This window comes from Haliotis asinina, chromosome 3, assembly GCF_037392515.1.
Source record: "Haliotis asinina isolate JCU_RB_2024 chromosome 3, JCU_Hal_asi_v2, whole genome shotgun sequence".
Classification (NCBI taxonomy): domain Eukaryota; kingdom Metazoa; phylum Mollusca; class Gastropoda; order Lepetellida; family Haliotidae; genus Haliotis; species Haliotis asinina.
The window spans coordinates 12471761-12491112 of NC_090282.1; the positions used below are offsets into that span (position 1 = coordinate 12471761).

Consider the following 19352-nt stretch of genomic DNA (forward strand, 5'->3'; position numbering starts at 1 on the left):
TCAAATTAACACATTTGTAAAGGCGTTAATACACTGAAATTCCAAAAAGGATGTAACTAACACTAAACGCAACCGCAAATATATTAGTCAAACAGTAATACTGGTCACAACTACCCTTCGTCACTTACACCATGTTCAAGATAACCCATTTTGATAGTCGGAGCTATACACAGTCTGTATAAAACGCAACATTATATTTGTTTCCTTAGTACTTTGTGAAATATTACGACAGTTTTGCATCAAGCAAAACTCTGTAGGTATACCCTTGGAAAAGCTGTCATAAAAGTGTAGAAAAATGCACGGAAACGGATTTTTGGGGGGTACTACACGACGCCGATTCTGACAATATCCTGACCATGTTTTGGTGCTGTTAACAGAAGCAAGACTAGTTTGATTTAAACATATATATTTCCAATAGAAAGAAATGGTAACAAGCATCAGCTTATATGAATATTACTGCGGGAGACAATGGAAGAAACAGTAAACGTGTCATGATGAATGTACAATGCGAATGATACGTAAATGTTGGAAGAGCAAGAAATAAAGCCAATCATCGTTAAACAGTTCATGTCGTATGAACAAATGACATTGGACCAAATCTGCTGGTTAAATTTGTAAACTGAATTATCTGATTTCATTGCCTACACATGAAATACAGTTTGACAACCTTGAAGTCGTGTCCACTGTGAATCTGGACGAATGAAAATTTCGAACGCCATCGAAATATCCGACGTCACAAACTCTTCACCAACAGAGACCCAGGATACTATATACCATAGACCTACGAAGAATTGATCAAGCTACAGCTCCTGTTTACTGGTTTCAAGGTCCGTGCTAGTTTTTTATCCCTCTTCCGACCTGGCCTCATCCAACTATGTTAGCAATTACATGCTGTTGTAATATCACATATATGAAACTCGTGAATGGTGTTGGTATCAGTTTTCGCTTGTCAGATACCAAACCACCCACGAGTTTCTATTTATTACTCACCCAACAATAGCAAAATAATGTCTCAGAATTTAACTTACAGAAAGCAGAAACTTCATTCCTAAGAATTCAGCGGCTGCATTACGCCCACACAATTGGATCACGTGTATTGATATATTATGATTGTCTCTGTTAATGACTAAAGCTGACCAGCTAGAAAGCCATCTGTTTCACAATTCAGGTGAACTCACTGCATCCAAGCAAAGAGCTCTGCTGGAAAACTGGTCATCACGACACACCGAGAGTAAATTTCATGTAGTCATAGAACCACTTCTTTCTAACCAAGCCTGTTTTGATTTCATGGCATATCGCCATAAATGACAACGGTGGAATGCCACAAGACAATCATCAGACAAACAAATATGATGATAACGTGTTCTCAGTATTCTGAAAGAATTTATATTAAGAAACAAAAGCAAAAGAAAATATGCATATTGCAAAAAGTATCGTGTCTTATTAATTACGTGAACTTTAGAAAAAGAAAAGAAAAAAAGAATCATCACTTTCGCCAAAGAACCTTATATCGGACTTTCCTTAGGTTTAGATTTCCTTGTGTAAATACAGATCACTATGACAATCAGTGCAACTGCAACAACGACTGCAGCTCCCAAGCCTACTCCGACCCATATCAAGAAGTTGGTGTGACCACTGGCGGGTTCGTCAGGGGCAGGATTTGGTTGAGGAATGGTCAGAGGCTGTAAGGTGATGGAACGAAGGTTCGACAACTCTGACTGGCGATTGGCTTCGTCGAACGCTTTTAGTCCAAAAACGTAGAAATCACTCGACCAGTTGTTTGGTAGCCGGAACGTGACCATTTGCTGCGATCCTGCCGGAAGTGGGCTCATGCTTCCGGTGACTAAATCTTCCTTCTTAACCATCGAAGCTTCTGTGAAGTTACTTCTGAGGCTCGCAAACGTCACCGCAACCCGCAACTCATATTTTGCAACTGCATTGAACAAGTTCCATGAATGAATCATATTTTATAATACATGGTTAACCACATGTTGACATTATGTATAAAAGACGTATACCAGACGTATACAAGAAGTATACCAACAGAAATATTATCCGCGCTTCGTATAAAATGGGGTAATTACTGTTCCAATGAAAATACAATTACAGTGAGTGAGTGAGTTTAGGTTTACACCGCACTCAGCAATGTTTCGGCTATATGGAGGCGGTCTGTAAATAATCGAGTCTGGACCAGACAATCCAGTGATCAGCAACATCAGCATCGATCTGCTCAATTGGGAACCGATGACATGTGTCAACCAGGTCAACGAGCATGACCACCCGATCCCGTTAGTCGCCTCTTACGACAAGCATAGTTTCTCAGATGCACCAACCAAATATAGTTGTACATGATCAGCCATGTTATGGCATGAAAACTGCCCTGCTGAAGATGTTGTCATCAAATAGATGATGCGTTGTGATAGAGATGCCATTCCCCGTTGCATCATCAGCACGTCGTTGTTTTACAAGTAAGTCACACGGCACTGCATGGCTATTGCTATACGTGTGGAAATACCATGATTCAAACAAACGTTCTACATCAGAAGTTTGAGGATAACATGGTTAAATTTGAATTTGAGGAGGTGTCTTCCTTACCATGCATCTAATTTCAATTTCTTTCAATTGATCTATTTGTGAAGCACAATTACCTTTACGTCAGTTCACATGCTCCTCACCTTTTCCGATATTCAGGTCATCCCCTGGAGCAGTCCAAGTCAAGGTCACGGTCTGATTGAGAATGTTTTGTATATCAATATCAAGGTCGGTGACACGTCCTGGATCGAGCTGGTCAACTGAGGAGTTATATCCAGATATATCTATGGCATCTGGAGAAGCTGTTCTGCTGAAAGCTTCTATCCTTTCATATCTCACAGGTGGTGTTGTGTCTAGAAGGAAATGTAACAATATATATATATATATATAATGACATTGTGAATAATGATTTTTTTTCATCAATCCACTGACAAAATATCACTCATAAAAATACCACTAAGTTGCCATAAAATACCCTAAATTACCATAAAGTACACAACCCTAAATTACCATGCATATATATAGCCAACATCCTGAACAGTGTGCCGCAAACCTCGCGGCTTAGCTCCTGAATCAATCTCATCTGAGTCGAGCGGTAAGATATGGAGCATTTGTATCCTTCAGTGGTCGTTGAATATATTATTACAGTCAAGTGTCGTATAGCTTTTGGATCGCCGTTAAGCAACATTCCTTTAAGCAATAGAAATCGCATGAAACGTTGAAATATGACCCAAAACTCAACATCAGCCATGATGGGGATGACTGATTTCGCGAGTGATGAAGTATACAAGATTGGTACTTTAAACGGGTGTAACTGGACAGAAAAAGCCGTAGTTCAGTGACATCGTGGAGTGACAGCTCATGATCACAAGTTCAAGCCAAGACGCTTTTGGTATAGCTGGAATTCATTTGCTAATATGGGACATGAAATCAAAATCAAAATGAAATTACGTGCCAAGATCGGCAGATCCAAGGTAGGTTAAGGGGAGTAACTGGACAAATGGTTTACGAAAACTCAAGTACACATGTCTTCAAACCGATTCAGTTTGTGTACTACTTTTATATGGTAAATGGACATTGGAGATCTAGTCTTCTGCGGATCCGCGGTGTCGTACCTTGGCCAGTAAACACGTGCTCCTGGGCTCGAATCTCGTTTCGTCCAGATTATGCTTGGGGGTTGTTCAGCACCAGTACCCATGCTTGAGTATTTCAACAAAGGTTTGATACCTGCATCACTTCAGGCGCACGTCCAGTATTAAGCAGACTGCTGTGCTGTGATATAACTGGACAAATATGGCGGATATGTAGGGCATACATTGCTTGTTGAAAGATAACACTTACTCTGATACACAGAGAGTGTTCTGCCAGGCAGGGCGGTTCCAGCTTTGATGATGACTGTCTGTCCATCCACCGACTCCACCCTCACCTCCATAGAGTAACGGGAGTTGGACTTGAAGCCGAGCAGGTAGTTGCTGTAAACGCCGTCATTGGCTGTGTTGTCAGGGACTGTCAAAAAAGAACCATCCTACGTAACTTTGCTCTGACAGTAACTGATAGAATATGAACATCCTCAGTAATACAATTATACTTCGTTAACCAATCTGAAGCATTTAGTAAAGAAATATCTCATATATCCGTAAACATTAATACAGCTTTTGTCATAGACAGCGTGGTAGAAATAGATCAGGTGACCCTCGTGGCTGCACTGGACAAGAAAATATTATGGAAGGTAAGCATGTGAAAAGACACAGTACTCACGTATCCCATCATCACGGAGAGTAACGTTCAGTGTGTCTCCAGGTCTAGATACCTCCACCTCAACTGAGGCGTTGATGATTGGAGCGTATCCCTGGTGAACGTAAGCGTAAGCGACGACTCCACTACGACCTCCTGAGTAGTCATAAGTCTTAGAACTGGTCCAGGTCTCCACCTTGAAGGGCAGGATGCCCACCCGTGGGCGCGAAGTCACCACGGCCGTTATGCTCTCGTCCGTGTTAGAGGTGCGTTTTACTGTATACGTCCATGTTCCCACCTAAGAGTAAACGTTACGACATCACGCGGTGCAGTTACATCAAGACATATCTCACTGTATCATCCCAGGACAGACTTTGAAATCAGTTGGCCAAATCCGAGAAAGAGATGTTACATCATGGACACAGTATAAAAACAATAGTGGAAACGACATGTTTACAACATTTTTAACCTAAATACCGAAGATGCAGCAGAGTGATTTTATGACTAAATCAATGTTGAATCTGGAAAGACTCTTTCCAATCTTGCATTTCTGAAGGTATGCTTCACAGGGGTGTCATACCCGGAACCGGTACTATTGGAATCTGACGCAACATGCAGTTACAAAAAGTGACATTAGATAAACAAAAATGCATTTCATTCTCCCGTGGTAGGCTAGGTAATATATTTCATGTATTACTACTTTACTGTTTGAAAATAGCTTCGTAATATTCGTAAGTATTATCATGTACTAATAACACAAAAGGTGGTGAATGTTAGAATGATTGAAGATGGAATTATGCAATACGTTTGTTTTCCTTTTGACTTACCTTCGCCAATGGGAAATGGAATCTTTTGATGTTTAAAGTCTCATCCTTGCTGTACTCTTTTGAATTCGAATCATAAATAACCCCGGACGGATCTCCAATTTTGATCTATGGGGAATGATGGCGTAAGTATTGTAAGTACAATGAGCAACCCGGTGTTAAGTAAAAGACGGGCGACGTTTTGAATTTCGTTAATCCGAAGTCATTTAATACTTCGGGAGGATCAGTGTACCGATATAAGGAGAAAGTGTTCGGGTGAAATGTGCGTCAAAGAAACGTGTCATCATATGTCGGTTTAGCTGCATTTAATTAACTTGGAGGTTTCAAACAGATATGATTGGTTTGCTTGGAAATTGAGTATCCTTTCTTACATCTTGCCACGATCGTTACTTCTTGATTATTAAAACCATGACACGGTCTTAGTTCACAAATATCTCCAATTCACCTCGGTTTCCGCATCCTTTGACAAGGTAAAGATGAAACGCGTGTTGTTACCGACGGTGGAGTCAATCACAAGTATTCTGATGACTGTCGTTTGTGTTGACGTTAGAACAAATGCGCGACGATCGATCTTGAAAAAAAAAGCTTTGAGCAATCACGAATATCTGGAAAATAACTGAATGCTGTTGTCAACAAACAAGTACAGCAAAACAATACCTGACCACCGCACCTCACCTAATCGATAAGATTTTTTTTCTTCTTTTTTTTTTTGAATTGCAATTAGGTTTAAGAATATAAGCTTAACTAAACAAATGTAGAATTTAATGGAACGGAATTGTTTACATCACATTCTAGGTGGTTAAATTACCTCAATTTCATCATCGTCCTCGTCGCAGAGGCTGAGGTCTTTCAGAAGTCGCTCAGCAGCCCCGGCAAGAGCTGTTGAACCGGACGACTCGTCAAAGAAAGAATACTGGCCACCTGCCCAGGGAAACAGCATCACAGAATCCATTCCATTTAAGATATCTAGTTTCCTAAGAAGAAATGAATACTTCGCTCCTGACTCATACGGCAATGTCATTAAACACCCATGATATCCAGGTTGACTGGGTTCCCAATGGAACTGAATACTTACCCTCTGCTACAAACAGCAATGCCATGAAATCCATGATATTCAGGTTGTCTGGGATAATATAAACGTGCCTCCTGTCACTTGCAAGGGGCGGTGGATTAGCCTAGTGTTCCAAGTGTTCAAAGCCTTCGTCACGCTGGACACCTGGGTTCGTTTCCCGGTGTGTTCAACGAGTGAAGTCCATTTCAAGTGTCCACCGCCGGGATGTTACTGGAATATATCTAAAAGCGGCGTGGACCTAAACACTATCACTCACTCATCAGGCACTTTCAGCAATGTATTCCACTTTGTGCTTACCTGTAACTGTTGACAGTCTTTGTAGGACTTTTGCAGCAGTATCACTATAGGCCATTGTATGCACAACAACCTTCGATCTCGTAATATCGGAGAAGATCTCGTTCACATACGGCCTAATATTTTCCACTCCATCAGTGACGAGGAATATTCGTCCATTCTCTGTCGATTTCCCCGTGCCGTTCAGCATCTAGATACGTAAAACATATTATCATTGTTTGTCCCATGTTCACACCGCATTCTGAAACATGGCAACTATGCCACAACCTTCTTTCCGTGGTTTAAATGCCTATTTTTCCTTTGTATTGTCCAAAACTAGTTTTTTTTTTACTTTTAAAGACATTTGCTAGCAAGTTTTAAATCATTTTGTAATAATGTGGTACCTTTTTGTCCTTCGTTGACAGGGTTTTATATATTATATGTAATATGTATTCTGCCTTTAGAACTTCTATTTGCTACGATATGGCTGAAATATTGCGGGGCCGACTTTATATCTTTATAACTGAATCAATCACTCTTTCAGTTTCGGTCTCCGTAATAGAGAAACAGTGATTTTTTATCCAAGTTGTTGGACTGTGTGTTAATTAATATTAACTCGCTTACCCTTTAACTCTATTAAAGCTGCCTTTAACGTGATGAAAGTTTCACAAACCTGCTTGTGAGCATAAAAGCCAGTTTCATGTCTATAAGAAAACGCAAACATTTGTACCTCAATGGCTTTTAGAAGACCTAAGCCTATAGCCGTAGCACCACCATAGTGTCTTTTGTCCGGCAGACTTTGTGCCAGCATCTGTCTGTCTGCAGGGGATGTGATGACTCGCATGTTGGCCCAGATTCTGGCGGAAGACGAGTACACCACAATCCCTACTTCTGTGCCTACAGGTAGAATGTCCCTGATGATTCGATCAGCTATTTGCCGCAGTCTGAAGTATCTGGAATTCTGTCACGGAGTCATGGACGTATCGTTTAATTTTAAATGTCTGTTTTGTTAATATACAAAGCGATTACATAGAAACACCAAGTGCCAACGAACGATTGTATTTGTGTAATCAATCTTTAACAGTTTCTGTTCTGGTACATTTTGTCCCTAATTTACTTTCTTTCGTTTCATTCCAGCCAAACCCATCTTATAACATAACATTTAGCAATTTAACTCGAATTTTGTGTGGCACATGCAAATTGTGGAGTGTGGCGTGTTAAGACGGTCGTGCACTGAATGTTTGTTATAAACATTTATCTAGTCCTTCTCACACAAAGCATAACATTTGCATATCTGCCATGTAACATTCTTAAGTATTACTGAAGCCTTGTACAAGGCATACTCTTTCAAGTTTTCACATTTGGTCCTGAGCCATCTCAAGTTTATCATAATCGCGTACTTTCACTAGGACTTTCAATTCAGTATGATGCGTCAAATGGTTACTTACCTCTATCATTGACCTCGAGAGATCTAACACAAGAACAATTCTACCTCCACAAATGGTTGTGTTGCCAACCGCCCCTCTCTGGCGATAGACAATACTGAACTGTGGGGCTCGGTCACTAATGTCCACGGGGTTACTTCCCTTTATGTCTGTATGTTCCCTGATGACGTCCCAAGTTCCCCTTCCATTGCACATTTTGTTATGCCTGTTTGGGGCATTAGGGTTATGAATCAAGTCCATTCTACCACTCTCAGGGTCACTTTCACAAAAGTGAATCACCTAGAAGGTAAAAGGTTATGTCAGTTTTTGGAAATATAATGTATTCTGAACGTGATTCTTCTGACTACTGGAACTGCAAAAAAAGAAGCAATGACACAAGTAATGTATATTTTCTTACAGGATAGTTGATGGTTTCAAGGGCATTTGCTTGTGTCGTTTCTTGGCGAGCGACTTAGGAGCGAAATAAACGTAATGTAGCTGATATTAGCACCCAGATATTCCAGCTAAATGGCACTGGCACATAAATGATCAAATGACAGATAATGATTTATATAAAAGCAATGACCGGCAACATTGCGATGGATGACATGCAGTGCTGAAATGTTAAATAGCTGCATGCCTCAGAACCCTAATAAGTTGTGGTGCTGATCAGAATGTGTAGGCCATATAAACTGACGAGCAAAAGACAATACACAGGTGTAACTGTTGCTACCATCCCAAATATGCGTTCTAACTAGTAAACTTATTGAAGAACATTGATTGTATAAAACGCAACCATCATGTCTCACTTGCCAAAATGCAACCAGCAACATCTGAACGTGTTTTGCGTGAAGTTTCGCTAAATTGTGATTATCGTCCCATGCACGAGCACACTTTCGCACAATGGGTATAAAAATGTTTGTCGTGAAGACTGAACAATCATTTGACAAAAGTCTCACGAGAACATCCAATGTTAACGTCGGCGCAACGGGAACGGGCTACAAGAATACACGGGGTATTTCCAACAGCCACATTGCACTAGACAAACCCATAATTTGACTGTTTAACCATTTCAGTATATCAGACCAGACATGTAATCGACCCAGAAATGGACGACCCGGAGTCACAACATCCCAAGAAGGTTATTCACCTGCGCAACCGGATGTTGACAGTGAAGTCATCAGCTGCCACATCATCCAGTTATCATGTGAGGGATTCACAGAGACCAGACGACGTCGTGCTGTTAGCATGTGGTCCAATCGACAGTCGGTGACTCCAGCATCGTACATACCGTCTGCAGTGGTCATCTCTACGTCGCTGTTTATTGTTACAATGTCTTTTGCTGATAAAACATGTGTATTCAATATACATTTCCTATTACATCAAAGGTTTTGTTATTTTTATCTTACTGGAAGAAACACAACCTGTGAATATTCTTTTGCTCCTTAGTCTATTTTTATATGGAAATAATACTCTTAGTTATTGGGGATGAAGTCGTGGTCGTCATGAGGATCTGCAGAAAACAAGGGTTGAGAATCCGAGTGTTTTTAGTCGGCTGTGGACCTTAGGGCCTTCCGTCTCCAACGGTGGTGCCAGAGTCATCTATTTAATTTACTGTTACAAACACGTATATGTGTTTCGGAAGACTCTTTCTGGAATCAACAACTGAGTCAAATTATAAAACTGGAAAAACACTATAATCACAGATTTAATCTGGAATTTAAATCATCAAAAGTCAATCTGTTTACCTTTTCCAAGAACTGGGCATACATGACGGAAGATGTTGCCGTGTTGATGAAGACGTTCGGGAGAAATTTACAATCTTTATTCACCACATCCTTGCCGTCGACAGGATCGCATCTGGAGTCTTTCACCTCATTGACAAAGTCCCCCGTGATGTCGTTGGAGCAGGCAGTGCCGCGAACGGTCGTCCCCGTGTCATCTACATAGTACACTGGGTGCTGGCGGCTACCGGGGATGCCGTACTCATCAAAGACGCCAAATCTAAGATGGGCGAACTCGTGCACCAGAACACGCCCTTCGTATTGGGAAGCAAAATCATGAAAAAATCTGAGTGCGGCGTATATTAAACATAATAACGTGTGCATAATGTGTCATATACCTTCGCTTGATAAACAACAAATGAGGCACACTGTGATCTGTTTGATTGACGTTTTAAAGCTGATAAATGATAAGAAAGGTACGATACTTTCATGGGTAACTAACAACTTCTATATTACATTATGATGTGGCACTTTGGTATAGATTCTTAAACCGTTGTCAAGCAAGAGTAATGCAATTCACCACAGGACCGACTTTTAGCCAGATAGCAGGGATTAAGTTAGAGAAGAAGGGGGTATGTATGAAAAGAGGGGTAAACAAACAGCAGCAATGGATATGGGCAATTATGCAGTAAGTGTAGGAGGAAGCCAACTGTTGAGAATATCAGATACGATTAATTAACAAAAATGATTGCTGGAGTGCTCGTTTTTCAATTCATTGTAGGTTCTCAGGGGTAACACTACACCTACCTGCATCCCCATAATTGATGTCACGGTCGTTGTCTTTGTCCAACACAAAGTTGGGCGTGAGGAGGATGTAACGCCCTGGCTCCCCACACTGCCCTGGTTGAAACGTGTACGGAGTGTAGCCCTGTGAACGTAGGGCAGAATTGCTGTGTCAAATTAATAATACACTATATGATAGTATGTAAGAATGTCTGTTTAGAAGGAGCCCTTTCCAAAAAAATCGATTTTGGAAAGACTGCTGACTTATTACATGACCCTGATCACATGGCCAAAATATGGAATCTTCTGTTTCATAATTGGGTACACTGTGTGAAGCCCTCTCCTAGTATTCCCGGTCGTGATATTCTGGAATACTTGCTGCATGGAGTGCAAACCTTAACTCACGCACTTACGCATAATATATCAGTCACTTTACGAGTGAGTCGATGCACGCCGAATAATTAGCGGATGCATACGATTGGTATTGCTGATGAACTACACAATCGTTGCAAGTAGTCGGGATGCAAGATATAGTACTATGTCTTAATCGCTATTCCACAGATTACAATAATCATTGTTTTAGCTGCTGTGTCTTAACACTAGCACCATCACATAACAGGGAGAGGGAAATCACCGTACAAAACAGTATTGTTATAGGGGAAAATGTATCACTGAAACCATGAGAGAATGAGATCAGATTCTTCATTTAGAGTTGCACGTTTGTTTATAAGTCATAACGACTAGTCTCGATATGGAGAAAGTTTCGAGAAAATGGCGACTAGCTGTAAGCCATGAAAAGATAAACAGAGCTCATTTGTCGTGAAAAAAACAACATATTGATCTTACATTGGAATAAGAAATTAATTAAAAGAGGTGAGACGTGCTCAATGATCACGAGACACAATATTCATGACGGCAAGGTCGGACACAGGATTAACGAATCAAACCAATTAGCTGAAACATATGATCAAGATCAGGCCAAGATCGAACCATATAAAAGTACAGGCTGGCTCTGAGCGAGTGGTGCGCTTATTTTACTGACGGAAGCTTGTCCACGGTACTAAGATGCCCCGTGTGGTATGTGCCTATCCTATCATAGGTGAACTTGCATTCAGAGAGATGAACTGAGATAGAGTAGAACCTATGTGAGTATACTTAGTGTTGAGTTTATCTATTAATGTATCTGTGCCAGTATATGAATGTAATGCGGTTAGTTAGGAGCCCTGGTCGTCCCACCTCTCACTCCTGGAATTAGCATCCTCACGGACAATGTAGGAAGACCATAATCAACGGGTAATTGACGGTAGGGTTACTGAAGCCCAATCGCCAGTTGCGACAGTATATAACATTATTTTAGCTGACATAGAGAAGAATGGTATCGTTTGGTATGGAGATGAAAATGACAAACTTAATATGATATATAAATGCCCTCATTAGTAATTACTCTCAAAAACTACCTGTAGAGGGTGGGGTGAATCCACCCTAACATCTGCATCAGTAAAGGTTATCTCCCCTTCGTCATTCCAGCTTGGATCTTTGGTCCACGAGTCTGGTACTAAGATGGTCACACGTCTAATGTAGGTGTACTTCCGGGTTGTTGTGTACAGGTAATTCGAGGCAGAAGTAAACATGCTCTGAAAAAAATTATTAATGGATCTATAGCCCCTTTGTATCTATAAATACACATCACATTTTAGATGCTTCTGGACAAAATGTAAAAACATGAAAACATATACCTTGTTCAAGGCTTCAGTAATACTTACATGTTACATAGCGCCCTATACCGTCGCTCAGTATAGGCTATACTATGTGTATACTACTCATATTGTTGTCATGTCACTCTTTGTAGTCACCTGAATCTACATACTACTTTTAATGTTGTCATGTCACCCTATGTAGTCACATGTATCTACATACTACTGATAGTGTTGCCATGTCACCCTGTTTACACACCTGTGTCTATGGACTAGTCATAGTGTTGACATGTCACCCTATGTAGTCACGTGTCTCTACATACTACTGATAGTGTTGCCATGTCACCCTGTTTACACACCTGTGTCTATGGACTAGTCATAGTGTTGACATGTCACCCTATGTAGTCACGTGTCTCTACATACTATTGATAGTGTTGCCATGTCACCCTGTTTACACACCTGTGTCTATGGACTAGTCACAGTGTTGACATGTCACTCTGTGTAGACATATGTATCTACATACTACTGATAGTGTTGCCATGTCACTCTGTTTACACACCTGTGTCTATGGACTAGTCACAGTGTTGACATGTCACTCTGTGTAGACATATGTATCTACATACTACTGATAGTGTTGCCATGTCACTCTGTGTACATACATGTATCTACTGACTAATCATAGTGTTAACATGTCACCCTGTGTACACACCTGTATCTACGAAACAGTCATAGTGTTTACGTAGAAACACATCAACAGAAGGAGTAATATAAGGTATGTGTCTCCATCAGGACTTCATAGCACATTACCACGAATGTGTACAACGCACCTGCAGCTGTGTGATCATCCGCGGATCCTGTGTAACATTTCTGTGGATAGCCACCAGTAGATCGTAGCCATTGTTTTCAAACGTCACGGCTACGACATCGGCCCCGATGCATAAGGTCAACACCACCACCCAGTATATCCGTCCATGCACTCCCATGTCAGACAGCGTCTGTGTGAACGAAGCACACTTGTTGTTAGTTGCACCCCTGTGCCATTGATGTACTTGACCCGTTGGGTAGACTGCTATTCAGGATGAAGAGTTTGAAAAAGTGCTAGTGATGCTCACACTATATATACACTCGGGGCCCCAGAATACCGAGAAGGCTATTCTATCGCGCAGAAATATGTGTCTTTTGAAAAGGTTTAATTGTGAGGTACACAGTTCGCTGAGCAGCAGATACATGTTACTGGAAGCATCCAAGCGACGCGCCTAGATCACTTACATGGCGGCTTTTTTTCATCCCTATCTAATGTGACAGCTTCATGATCCTGATCGAGGCTTCTACGTTTCTTCGACTTGTTGTAGTACAAACACCTCTTCCGAAAAACTGAAATTTGCTGTTCGATTGGTAATCCATGACGTTCGTATGCCTTTCGTTAACACGGCTGTTTTATTGTAAGCTCGGTAGCATACATCTGTAGAGAGGCATACTTCTTTGAGAGGCATCATATGTGTTTGCTTGGTGACATATGTCTGTACCGGGTCATCTACAATGTGTGGTAAAACACAAGAGTATTAACTACCAGTGTGTCGTGTGGCGGATATACATCCTCAGAATAAGAATATGAATATTGTCCTTGACTTACCATGAACCATTACCATGTATGTATGTATGTATGTATGTATGTATGTATGTATGTATGTATGTATGTATGTATGTATGTATGTATGTATGTATGTATGTATGTATGTATGTATGTATGTATGTATGTATGTATGTATGTATGTATGTATATGTGTATGTATGTGTGTATGTATGTGTGTGTGTGTATGTGTGTGTGTGTGTGTGTGTGTATGTGTATGTGTGTGTGTACATGCTAAATGTTGCAAAATATTTAAATAATTCATACCGTTAAAGGTACTGTTTACACAAGAGCTGATGTATTGTGAAACAAATTCGTAACGTTGAAAATATTATTGTCATGAGTTCATGAACGAATCTCAACAAAACGTTAAACCAAAACGCAGCTGTTCACAACCATATTTGTACATGTTATCATGTAATTCCATGCATGAGCCTCGAGCATACCATCTGTATATGATCTGCAGTTGTTTCCTCCAAGTTAGTGGAAAAATCAACAACTGATGTAACAAATATATATACATAACGTATAGTGGGTGTTTTCACTTAGTCTAAGCTTTTTATTGAAAGTATATTTCACAACAGTTAACACTGACCATTGTGTTCATGATGTAACCTGATAGTGACAAATATAGTGACAGCAATCTATAACATGTGTTTGTAAATAAAGTGGATTAAGATTTTCTTCTCTTTTTTCAGAGATCGATAACTGTCTAATCAACATTATGTGATTAATTTGTTCATTTTAATATAGTTTACGATGAGATATTTATGTTGATGGGTCACATCACAAAGACATATAACAATGAAAATATGTTTTACCCATTCCAGAAGCGATAGCAGGGAATTAATATATGGTCGTCACATGTGCAGAATGGAACCTATATCTTCACCGGAAAATCTAAAACGTTTTGGTTACCAACCGCTCCGTAAACAGTAACTTACAAACAATAAGTTAGTGAGCTCACGTTTGCGCCGCGTTTACCAGTATTCCAGCAATACCACGATCGAGGACAACAAAAATGAGCTTCATACATTGTACCTAAGAGGGGAATCGAACCCGCGTCTGCGGGGTGACGAGCGAACGCTATTGTGCTACCCCATCCACAATTACAAACAATGAAGGGAATGCAACGACAGTAACCACCTAATGCCCCTCTATGAATGGTTGATGCGGCGCAAAACAATGACCGGCAATATATAAATACGAAGCGCCGTGATCGAAACACTCTCTCGCCCAGTGTAGAGGGAACAGTCTCATCGTTGAAAACACATACGAAATACCCGAACGTGGCGAACTGTGGGAGTTTCGCCGATATTATGTCATCAACGCTATTACTGAAGGAAACACTTGATATTTTTGTGTGAAATAGTTGCATATGTCCTTTATCGTGCACGGGTAGTACAATAAAAACTTTCGATGATATTATAGATAATAATTACGTTTTTGCCCAACATCGTAGAAAACCCCTAACATCGGGATATTATACGGTCATAAATGCTTTCCCTGGTTAAGAGTTACCGCAATTGTTCGTGATTGTTCTAATACAGAAGCTAGAGGTGATTTCAGCTATGTTTCATAACGATAGAACACAACGTGCAGGTGTAGAATACAAAGAAACTGTTCTTACGTAATTATTAGTATTATAAGATAGTATTATAGTATTATCAGTAATTCTCGCAAAGGAATAGCAAGCAATGCTGAGACGTGGCCCGGTCTGTCTAGCCTGTATGCCGGGAGTGCCAACACCTAACACTCATATTTTCAGGTATGAAAAGTAAAAGTTTATCCATCATAATTGTTGACGATGGTGATGCTTTACAGAGAGTATGTATTCAAATATGTCTGCAGTATAAAGTTGTTTTTGTTCTGTTGCTATGGTACGTTAACATAATATCATACGGTTTCGTCAGTATTAGTAGAAAGATGTTATGATTGTGATGTGATGATGCAGAATATGCCGTCATGATTTGACATGACATATGTTTTGTGAAATCAACGTCAGAGTTTTGTACACAAGGAACTTCATTGAGCACGTCCTGTATTTTAGCAATCATAGGTGATGAACACTCACCATACATAACCATGTCTGTACATGCATTGCCATGGAGTGTTTATTGATGAATATATTGGTGCATTACATGATTCAAGATCAATACCAAGTGTAACCTCCATGTGAGTGTGTGACAGCCGACACGCTTCTCCTCATTCCCCCTTCCAGCCTCCTGATCCTTAAAGGGACAGTCAACGCCATTTCTCGTGTAAAACAGCTTCCAATTGTGCCAGGTTCTGTATATCATCATCGTCAAGACGAAAACATTTATATAGCGCCAATTCCAGTCCAAAAAGTACTGCTGAATAGCACTCTCCGAACAACTCCAGAAAAGAACAGTTAGGCACTGTATGTTTTCTTAATAAGATATGTCTTCAGTTTGGATTTTGGATCTTCAGGTTGTTTATTTTCCTTAACTCCACTTAACTTAACTCTGACTTAATATGAGCATCCAGAGATAAGTAGGGGCGGAAGGAAAGGCAGTAACATCGGACTGGGTCTCCTAAGGGACAGGTATATACAATGAATAACAAGGGGCCTAAGACAGATTCCCGTGGGACTCCATGGACAAGCTTCTTGAATTTAGATGAGAGGTCACCGATTACGACACGTTGGTATCTTTCTGATAGGTATGAACGAATCCTCTGAAGCTCTATGCCATTGATACCTACTCTTTTCTTCAGAGTGCTGATGAGGATGTCATGGTCTCTTGTGTCGAATGCTGCCGAGAAATCTAAAAGAATTAGAATTGCAGCACCATCCTTGTCAACTCCCTGAAGCAGGTCATTTAAGACTCACACCAAGGCTGTCTCCGTACTGTGGTGTGTACGGCATGCAGACTGCAAATGCTCCAAACAGTCGCGGACTGTCACGTGTTCTTTCAATCTGTGTCCTACTGGCAGATAATGTTTCAATATTTTTTTGATCGAGGTTGTATTTCTTTAGCAGTGGGGTGATTACTGGCTCCTTGAAAGGAACAGGAACAAATCCCTCAGACATAAGTTGATGATGTGGGTCAGGATGGATACGACAGCAGGTATACAGTTCTTCAACAGTCATGTTGGCATCACGTCAAGTTGACAGGATTTGTTGAGAGACTGCCGTATGAATCATTTAACTTCTTGTTCGGTGGTGGGATGAAAACAAGACAAGCTACATGTGCTGTCGTATTCGATTAGTGATGGATTAGAAACGTCGTAAGATGCACGTTGAAAAGTCTTTGTTTGCTTGTTTTAATCTTACATCGGGACGGGACTTATTTTAATAGTTGAAAAGTTGATCATACATCGATGACGTTATCCATGAAGTTGTCAGAAAACAAGATGCACGATTTAGTCCCACAGACAGAGGATGGTAACAGTTTCTTGTTCTGTCTGAACAGGAGCTTGTCGGTGGCAGCATCAACCTCCAGGAGGATTCCTTACTTGCACACGACGAAGATATGATCGAAAGTCAGGGGTGCTAAACTAAACTATTTGTGTATATTTGTACGCACATGAATATATAAACATAGGGACATCATCATCAACGTCGAAGAATTAGTATATGCATATGTACACTCATAATATTCAAGGTATGAAATTGGGTCGTCGTCTAAACTCGGCCTCCACGTAAGAGGTGATTGTGGTCACATTATGCCATCTATTCTAGAAGATAACACTACAAAGAAATTATTGCATCTTTTTGTTTTGCAGACAGTGAATTCACGTATTGAGCATTGCAGCAATTGGATAGTGTGACACTTGGTAACTATATACATGTATCTGGAAAATTATCGCAAAACCAGAATCAGTTGTAACTAAACAGAATATTGTCTCCTGCTCTGAGACACCGAGTGTAGAATTACTACTTTTTAAATGTATCTGCGCAACCAGATACGCCAACAATGGATGCTTGTGCTGAACGTGCTTCATTCGTAAACTTCTAACTACTTGGACATGTGTTGTTGGAACGGTGAACGTCAATTCTGTTACAATCCCTGACGAGAAGAACAAGGACGCATCATAATCTCCAACTGGGAGAAGTGTCGGTTCGAATCCCGAGCCTTGTACCCATCCAAGATGACTCGACCAGGTTCCGGACTGCCTCTGAAACAAGGTGCACAGAAGCCCTCAATACAATCGAAAACTATATCAATAACGACATTAGCTTTACAGATGTCTCAGCAGTCCTTGGGTGCATATGGCAGTTCCAGAGGAAAATCATTTATATTTCGAAAATGGAAAACAACAAAACGTTCACAATAAATGGAATTATTGTAGGTTTGTGGCCTCTTGTCTTTGAAATCTGTAACACACTGGACACATAGTGGGTTTCAAACGCATTTCTGGCGCCAGTTTTCAGTGAACCAGTCTATTGCACACCAAACGCCCGTACACATACTACATTTTGCAAGTTGCGATGAAATGTTAAATAGGGGAAATCCACATGTACAGCAGTTCTTTAGATTTTAAATAACATTCAGAAGCCAAACAGTATACTTTCTGTTGTCCCTAGTTTGGTAATAGGCGCTAAAGTTGTGGACGGAAAACATATACTTGTGTAATCATTGTGTTGGTAGTTACTTCCCAAGTCCTCCAACTAAATGTCAGAATTAGAGAAAGAGTTTTGCTAAATCCTCATAAACAGTTCTTCTTCATTTCTAGTAGTACTTCATCAGAAGTACTTTCATCAACTAATGGTTACAGTATTAACAGTGTCGACTGACACGAACCTGTACACCCGATTGTACCCACAAACATGTTTGTTTCCTCGGGCATTGTAACTGACCTCAGATAAAAATAGAATACCTTCTAGTAATATTGGAGCACCACATTGAACCTATCCACGTTGTAACCATTTATTACTTACCTACGTGGGACGGGGATTTCCATAAGCTTTTTAAGCTTCACGACTAGCCACGTAGCTTTTTGATTGCAATTAATATGAGTGGTTGCCTAAGTTCTGACATAATCTACTTTTACCGAGTTAATTCTACTTCTGTACACTAAATGAACTTCTGTCGTCAGGTTGTAAAACAAGTGTGGGCAGCTGGATCCCGTAGACAGCTAATCTGTCGAAGTGCTCAATTCAAATGAATGTTCGAGGATTGATTTTAATCTTTTCGCAAACTGCGTACACTGTTTTTCAGGTCCATACCATACCTGCAAACTTGATCGGTTAACATGTCAGCAAGTCAACAATTAAAACCTCATGGACATGCTGTTTCATCATTGGCAACATGCTGATAATTGCCAAGTTGGATAACTCGTGCCCAATCCACTTCATTTTCGAATAAAATATGCTTAAAACAAAACAGTATAAAACAAGTATGTGTATAATAAATTCACTTGCTGTAACCTTATTTCCGTTAAGATTAACTCTCACACATGAATGATTAGGATCAACCACAAGTTGTCCTCAACAATTGACCAGAAAACATTGATCAACAAGTATGTAATATCAAACCTTTCTAACTTTCGTAAGTTGGGAAATGCTCTTAACACCTTCGCGTATTACCTCTTAAGGCGGTTTATCTTTGTCAATGAAGCATGTGAAAGTGCATATCACTCAGGGGATTACTGTTGCTATTTGTGAGTGTCTACCACGTTGAGTATCTACGAAATATCA

The 19352-nt window shown here is 40.3% G+C and overlaps 1 protein-coding gene across 1 annotated transcript; it reads right to left on the bottom strand.

Moving 5' to 3' along the window:
* Positions 1–389: 389 nt before the first annotated feature.
* Positions 390–13230, bottom strand: LOC137277486 (calcium-activated chloride channel regulator 1-like). The gene is made up of 14 exons (XM_067809224.1): positions 12888–13230; positions 11824–12000; positions 10391–10511; positions 9608–9897; positions 7884–8159; positions 7166–7396; positions 6460–6646; positions 5899–6011; positions 5536–5661; positions 5094–5198; positions 4291–4564; positions 3874–4038; positions 2676–2885; positions 390–1933 (listed from the first exon to the last, which is right to left on the bottom strand). The coding sequence occupies exons 1-14, from the start codon at positions 13041–13043 to the stop codon at positions 1506–1508; spliced, it is 2859 nt and encodes a 952-aa protein (XP_067665325.1). The 5' UTR covers positions 13044–13230; the 3' UTR covers positions 390–1505.
* Positions 13231–19352: the final 6122 nt, after the last annotated feature.

Bases quoted from the DNA above. Each gene is read 5' to 3' on its own strand.
- LOC137277486 (XM_067809224.1), bottom strand. From the start codon at position 13,043: ATGGGAGTGCATGGACGGATATACTGGGTGGTGGTGTTGACCTTATGC. The intron at 5,199-5,535 runs GTGAATTGGAGA...CATTCCCCATAG, and splicing joins CAAAGGATGCGGAAACCGAG to ATCAAAATTGGAGATCCGTC. The intron at 2,886-3,873 runs GTAAGTGTTATC...ATTTCCTTCTAG, and splicing joins AACACTCTCTGTGTATCAGA to ACACAACACCACCTGTGAGA.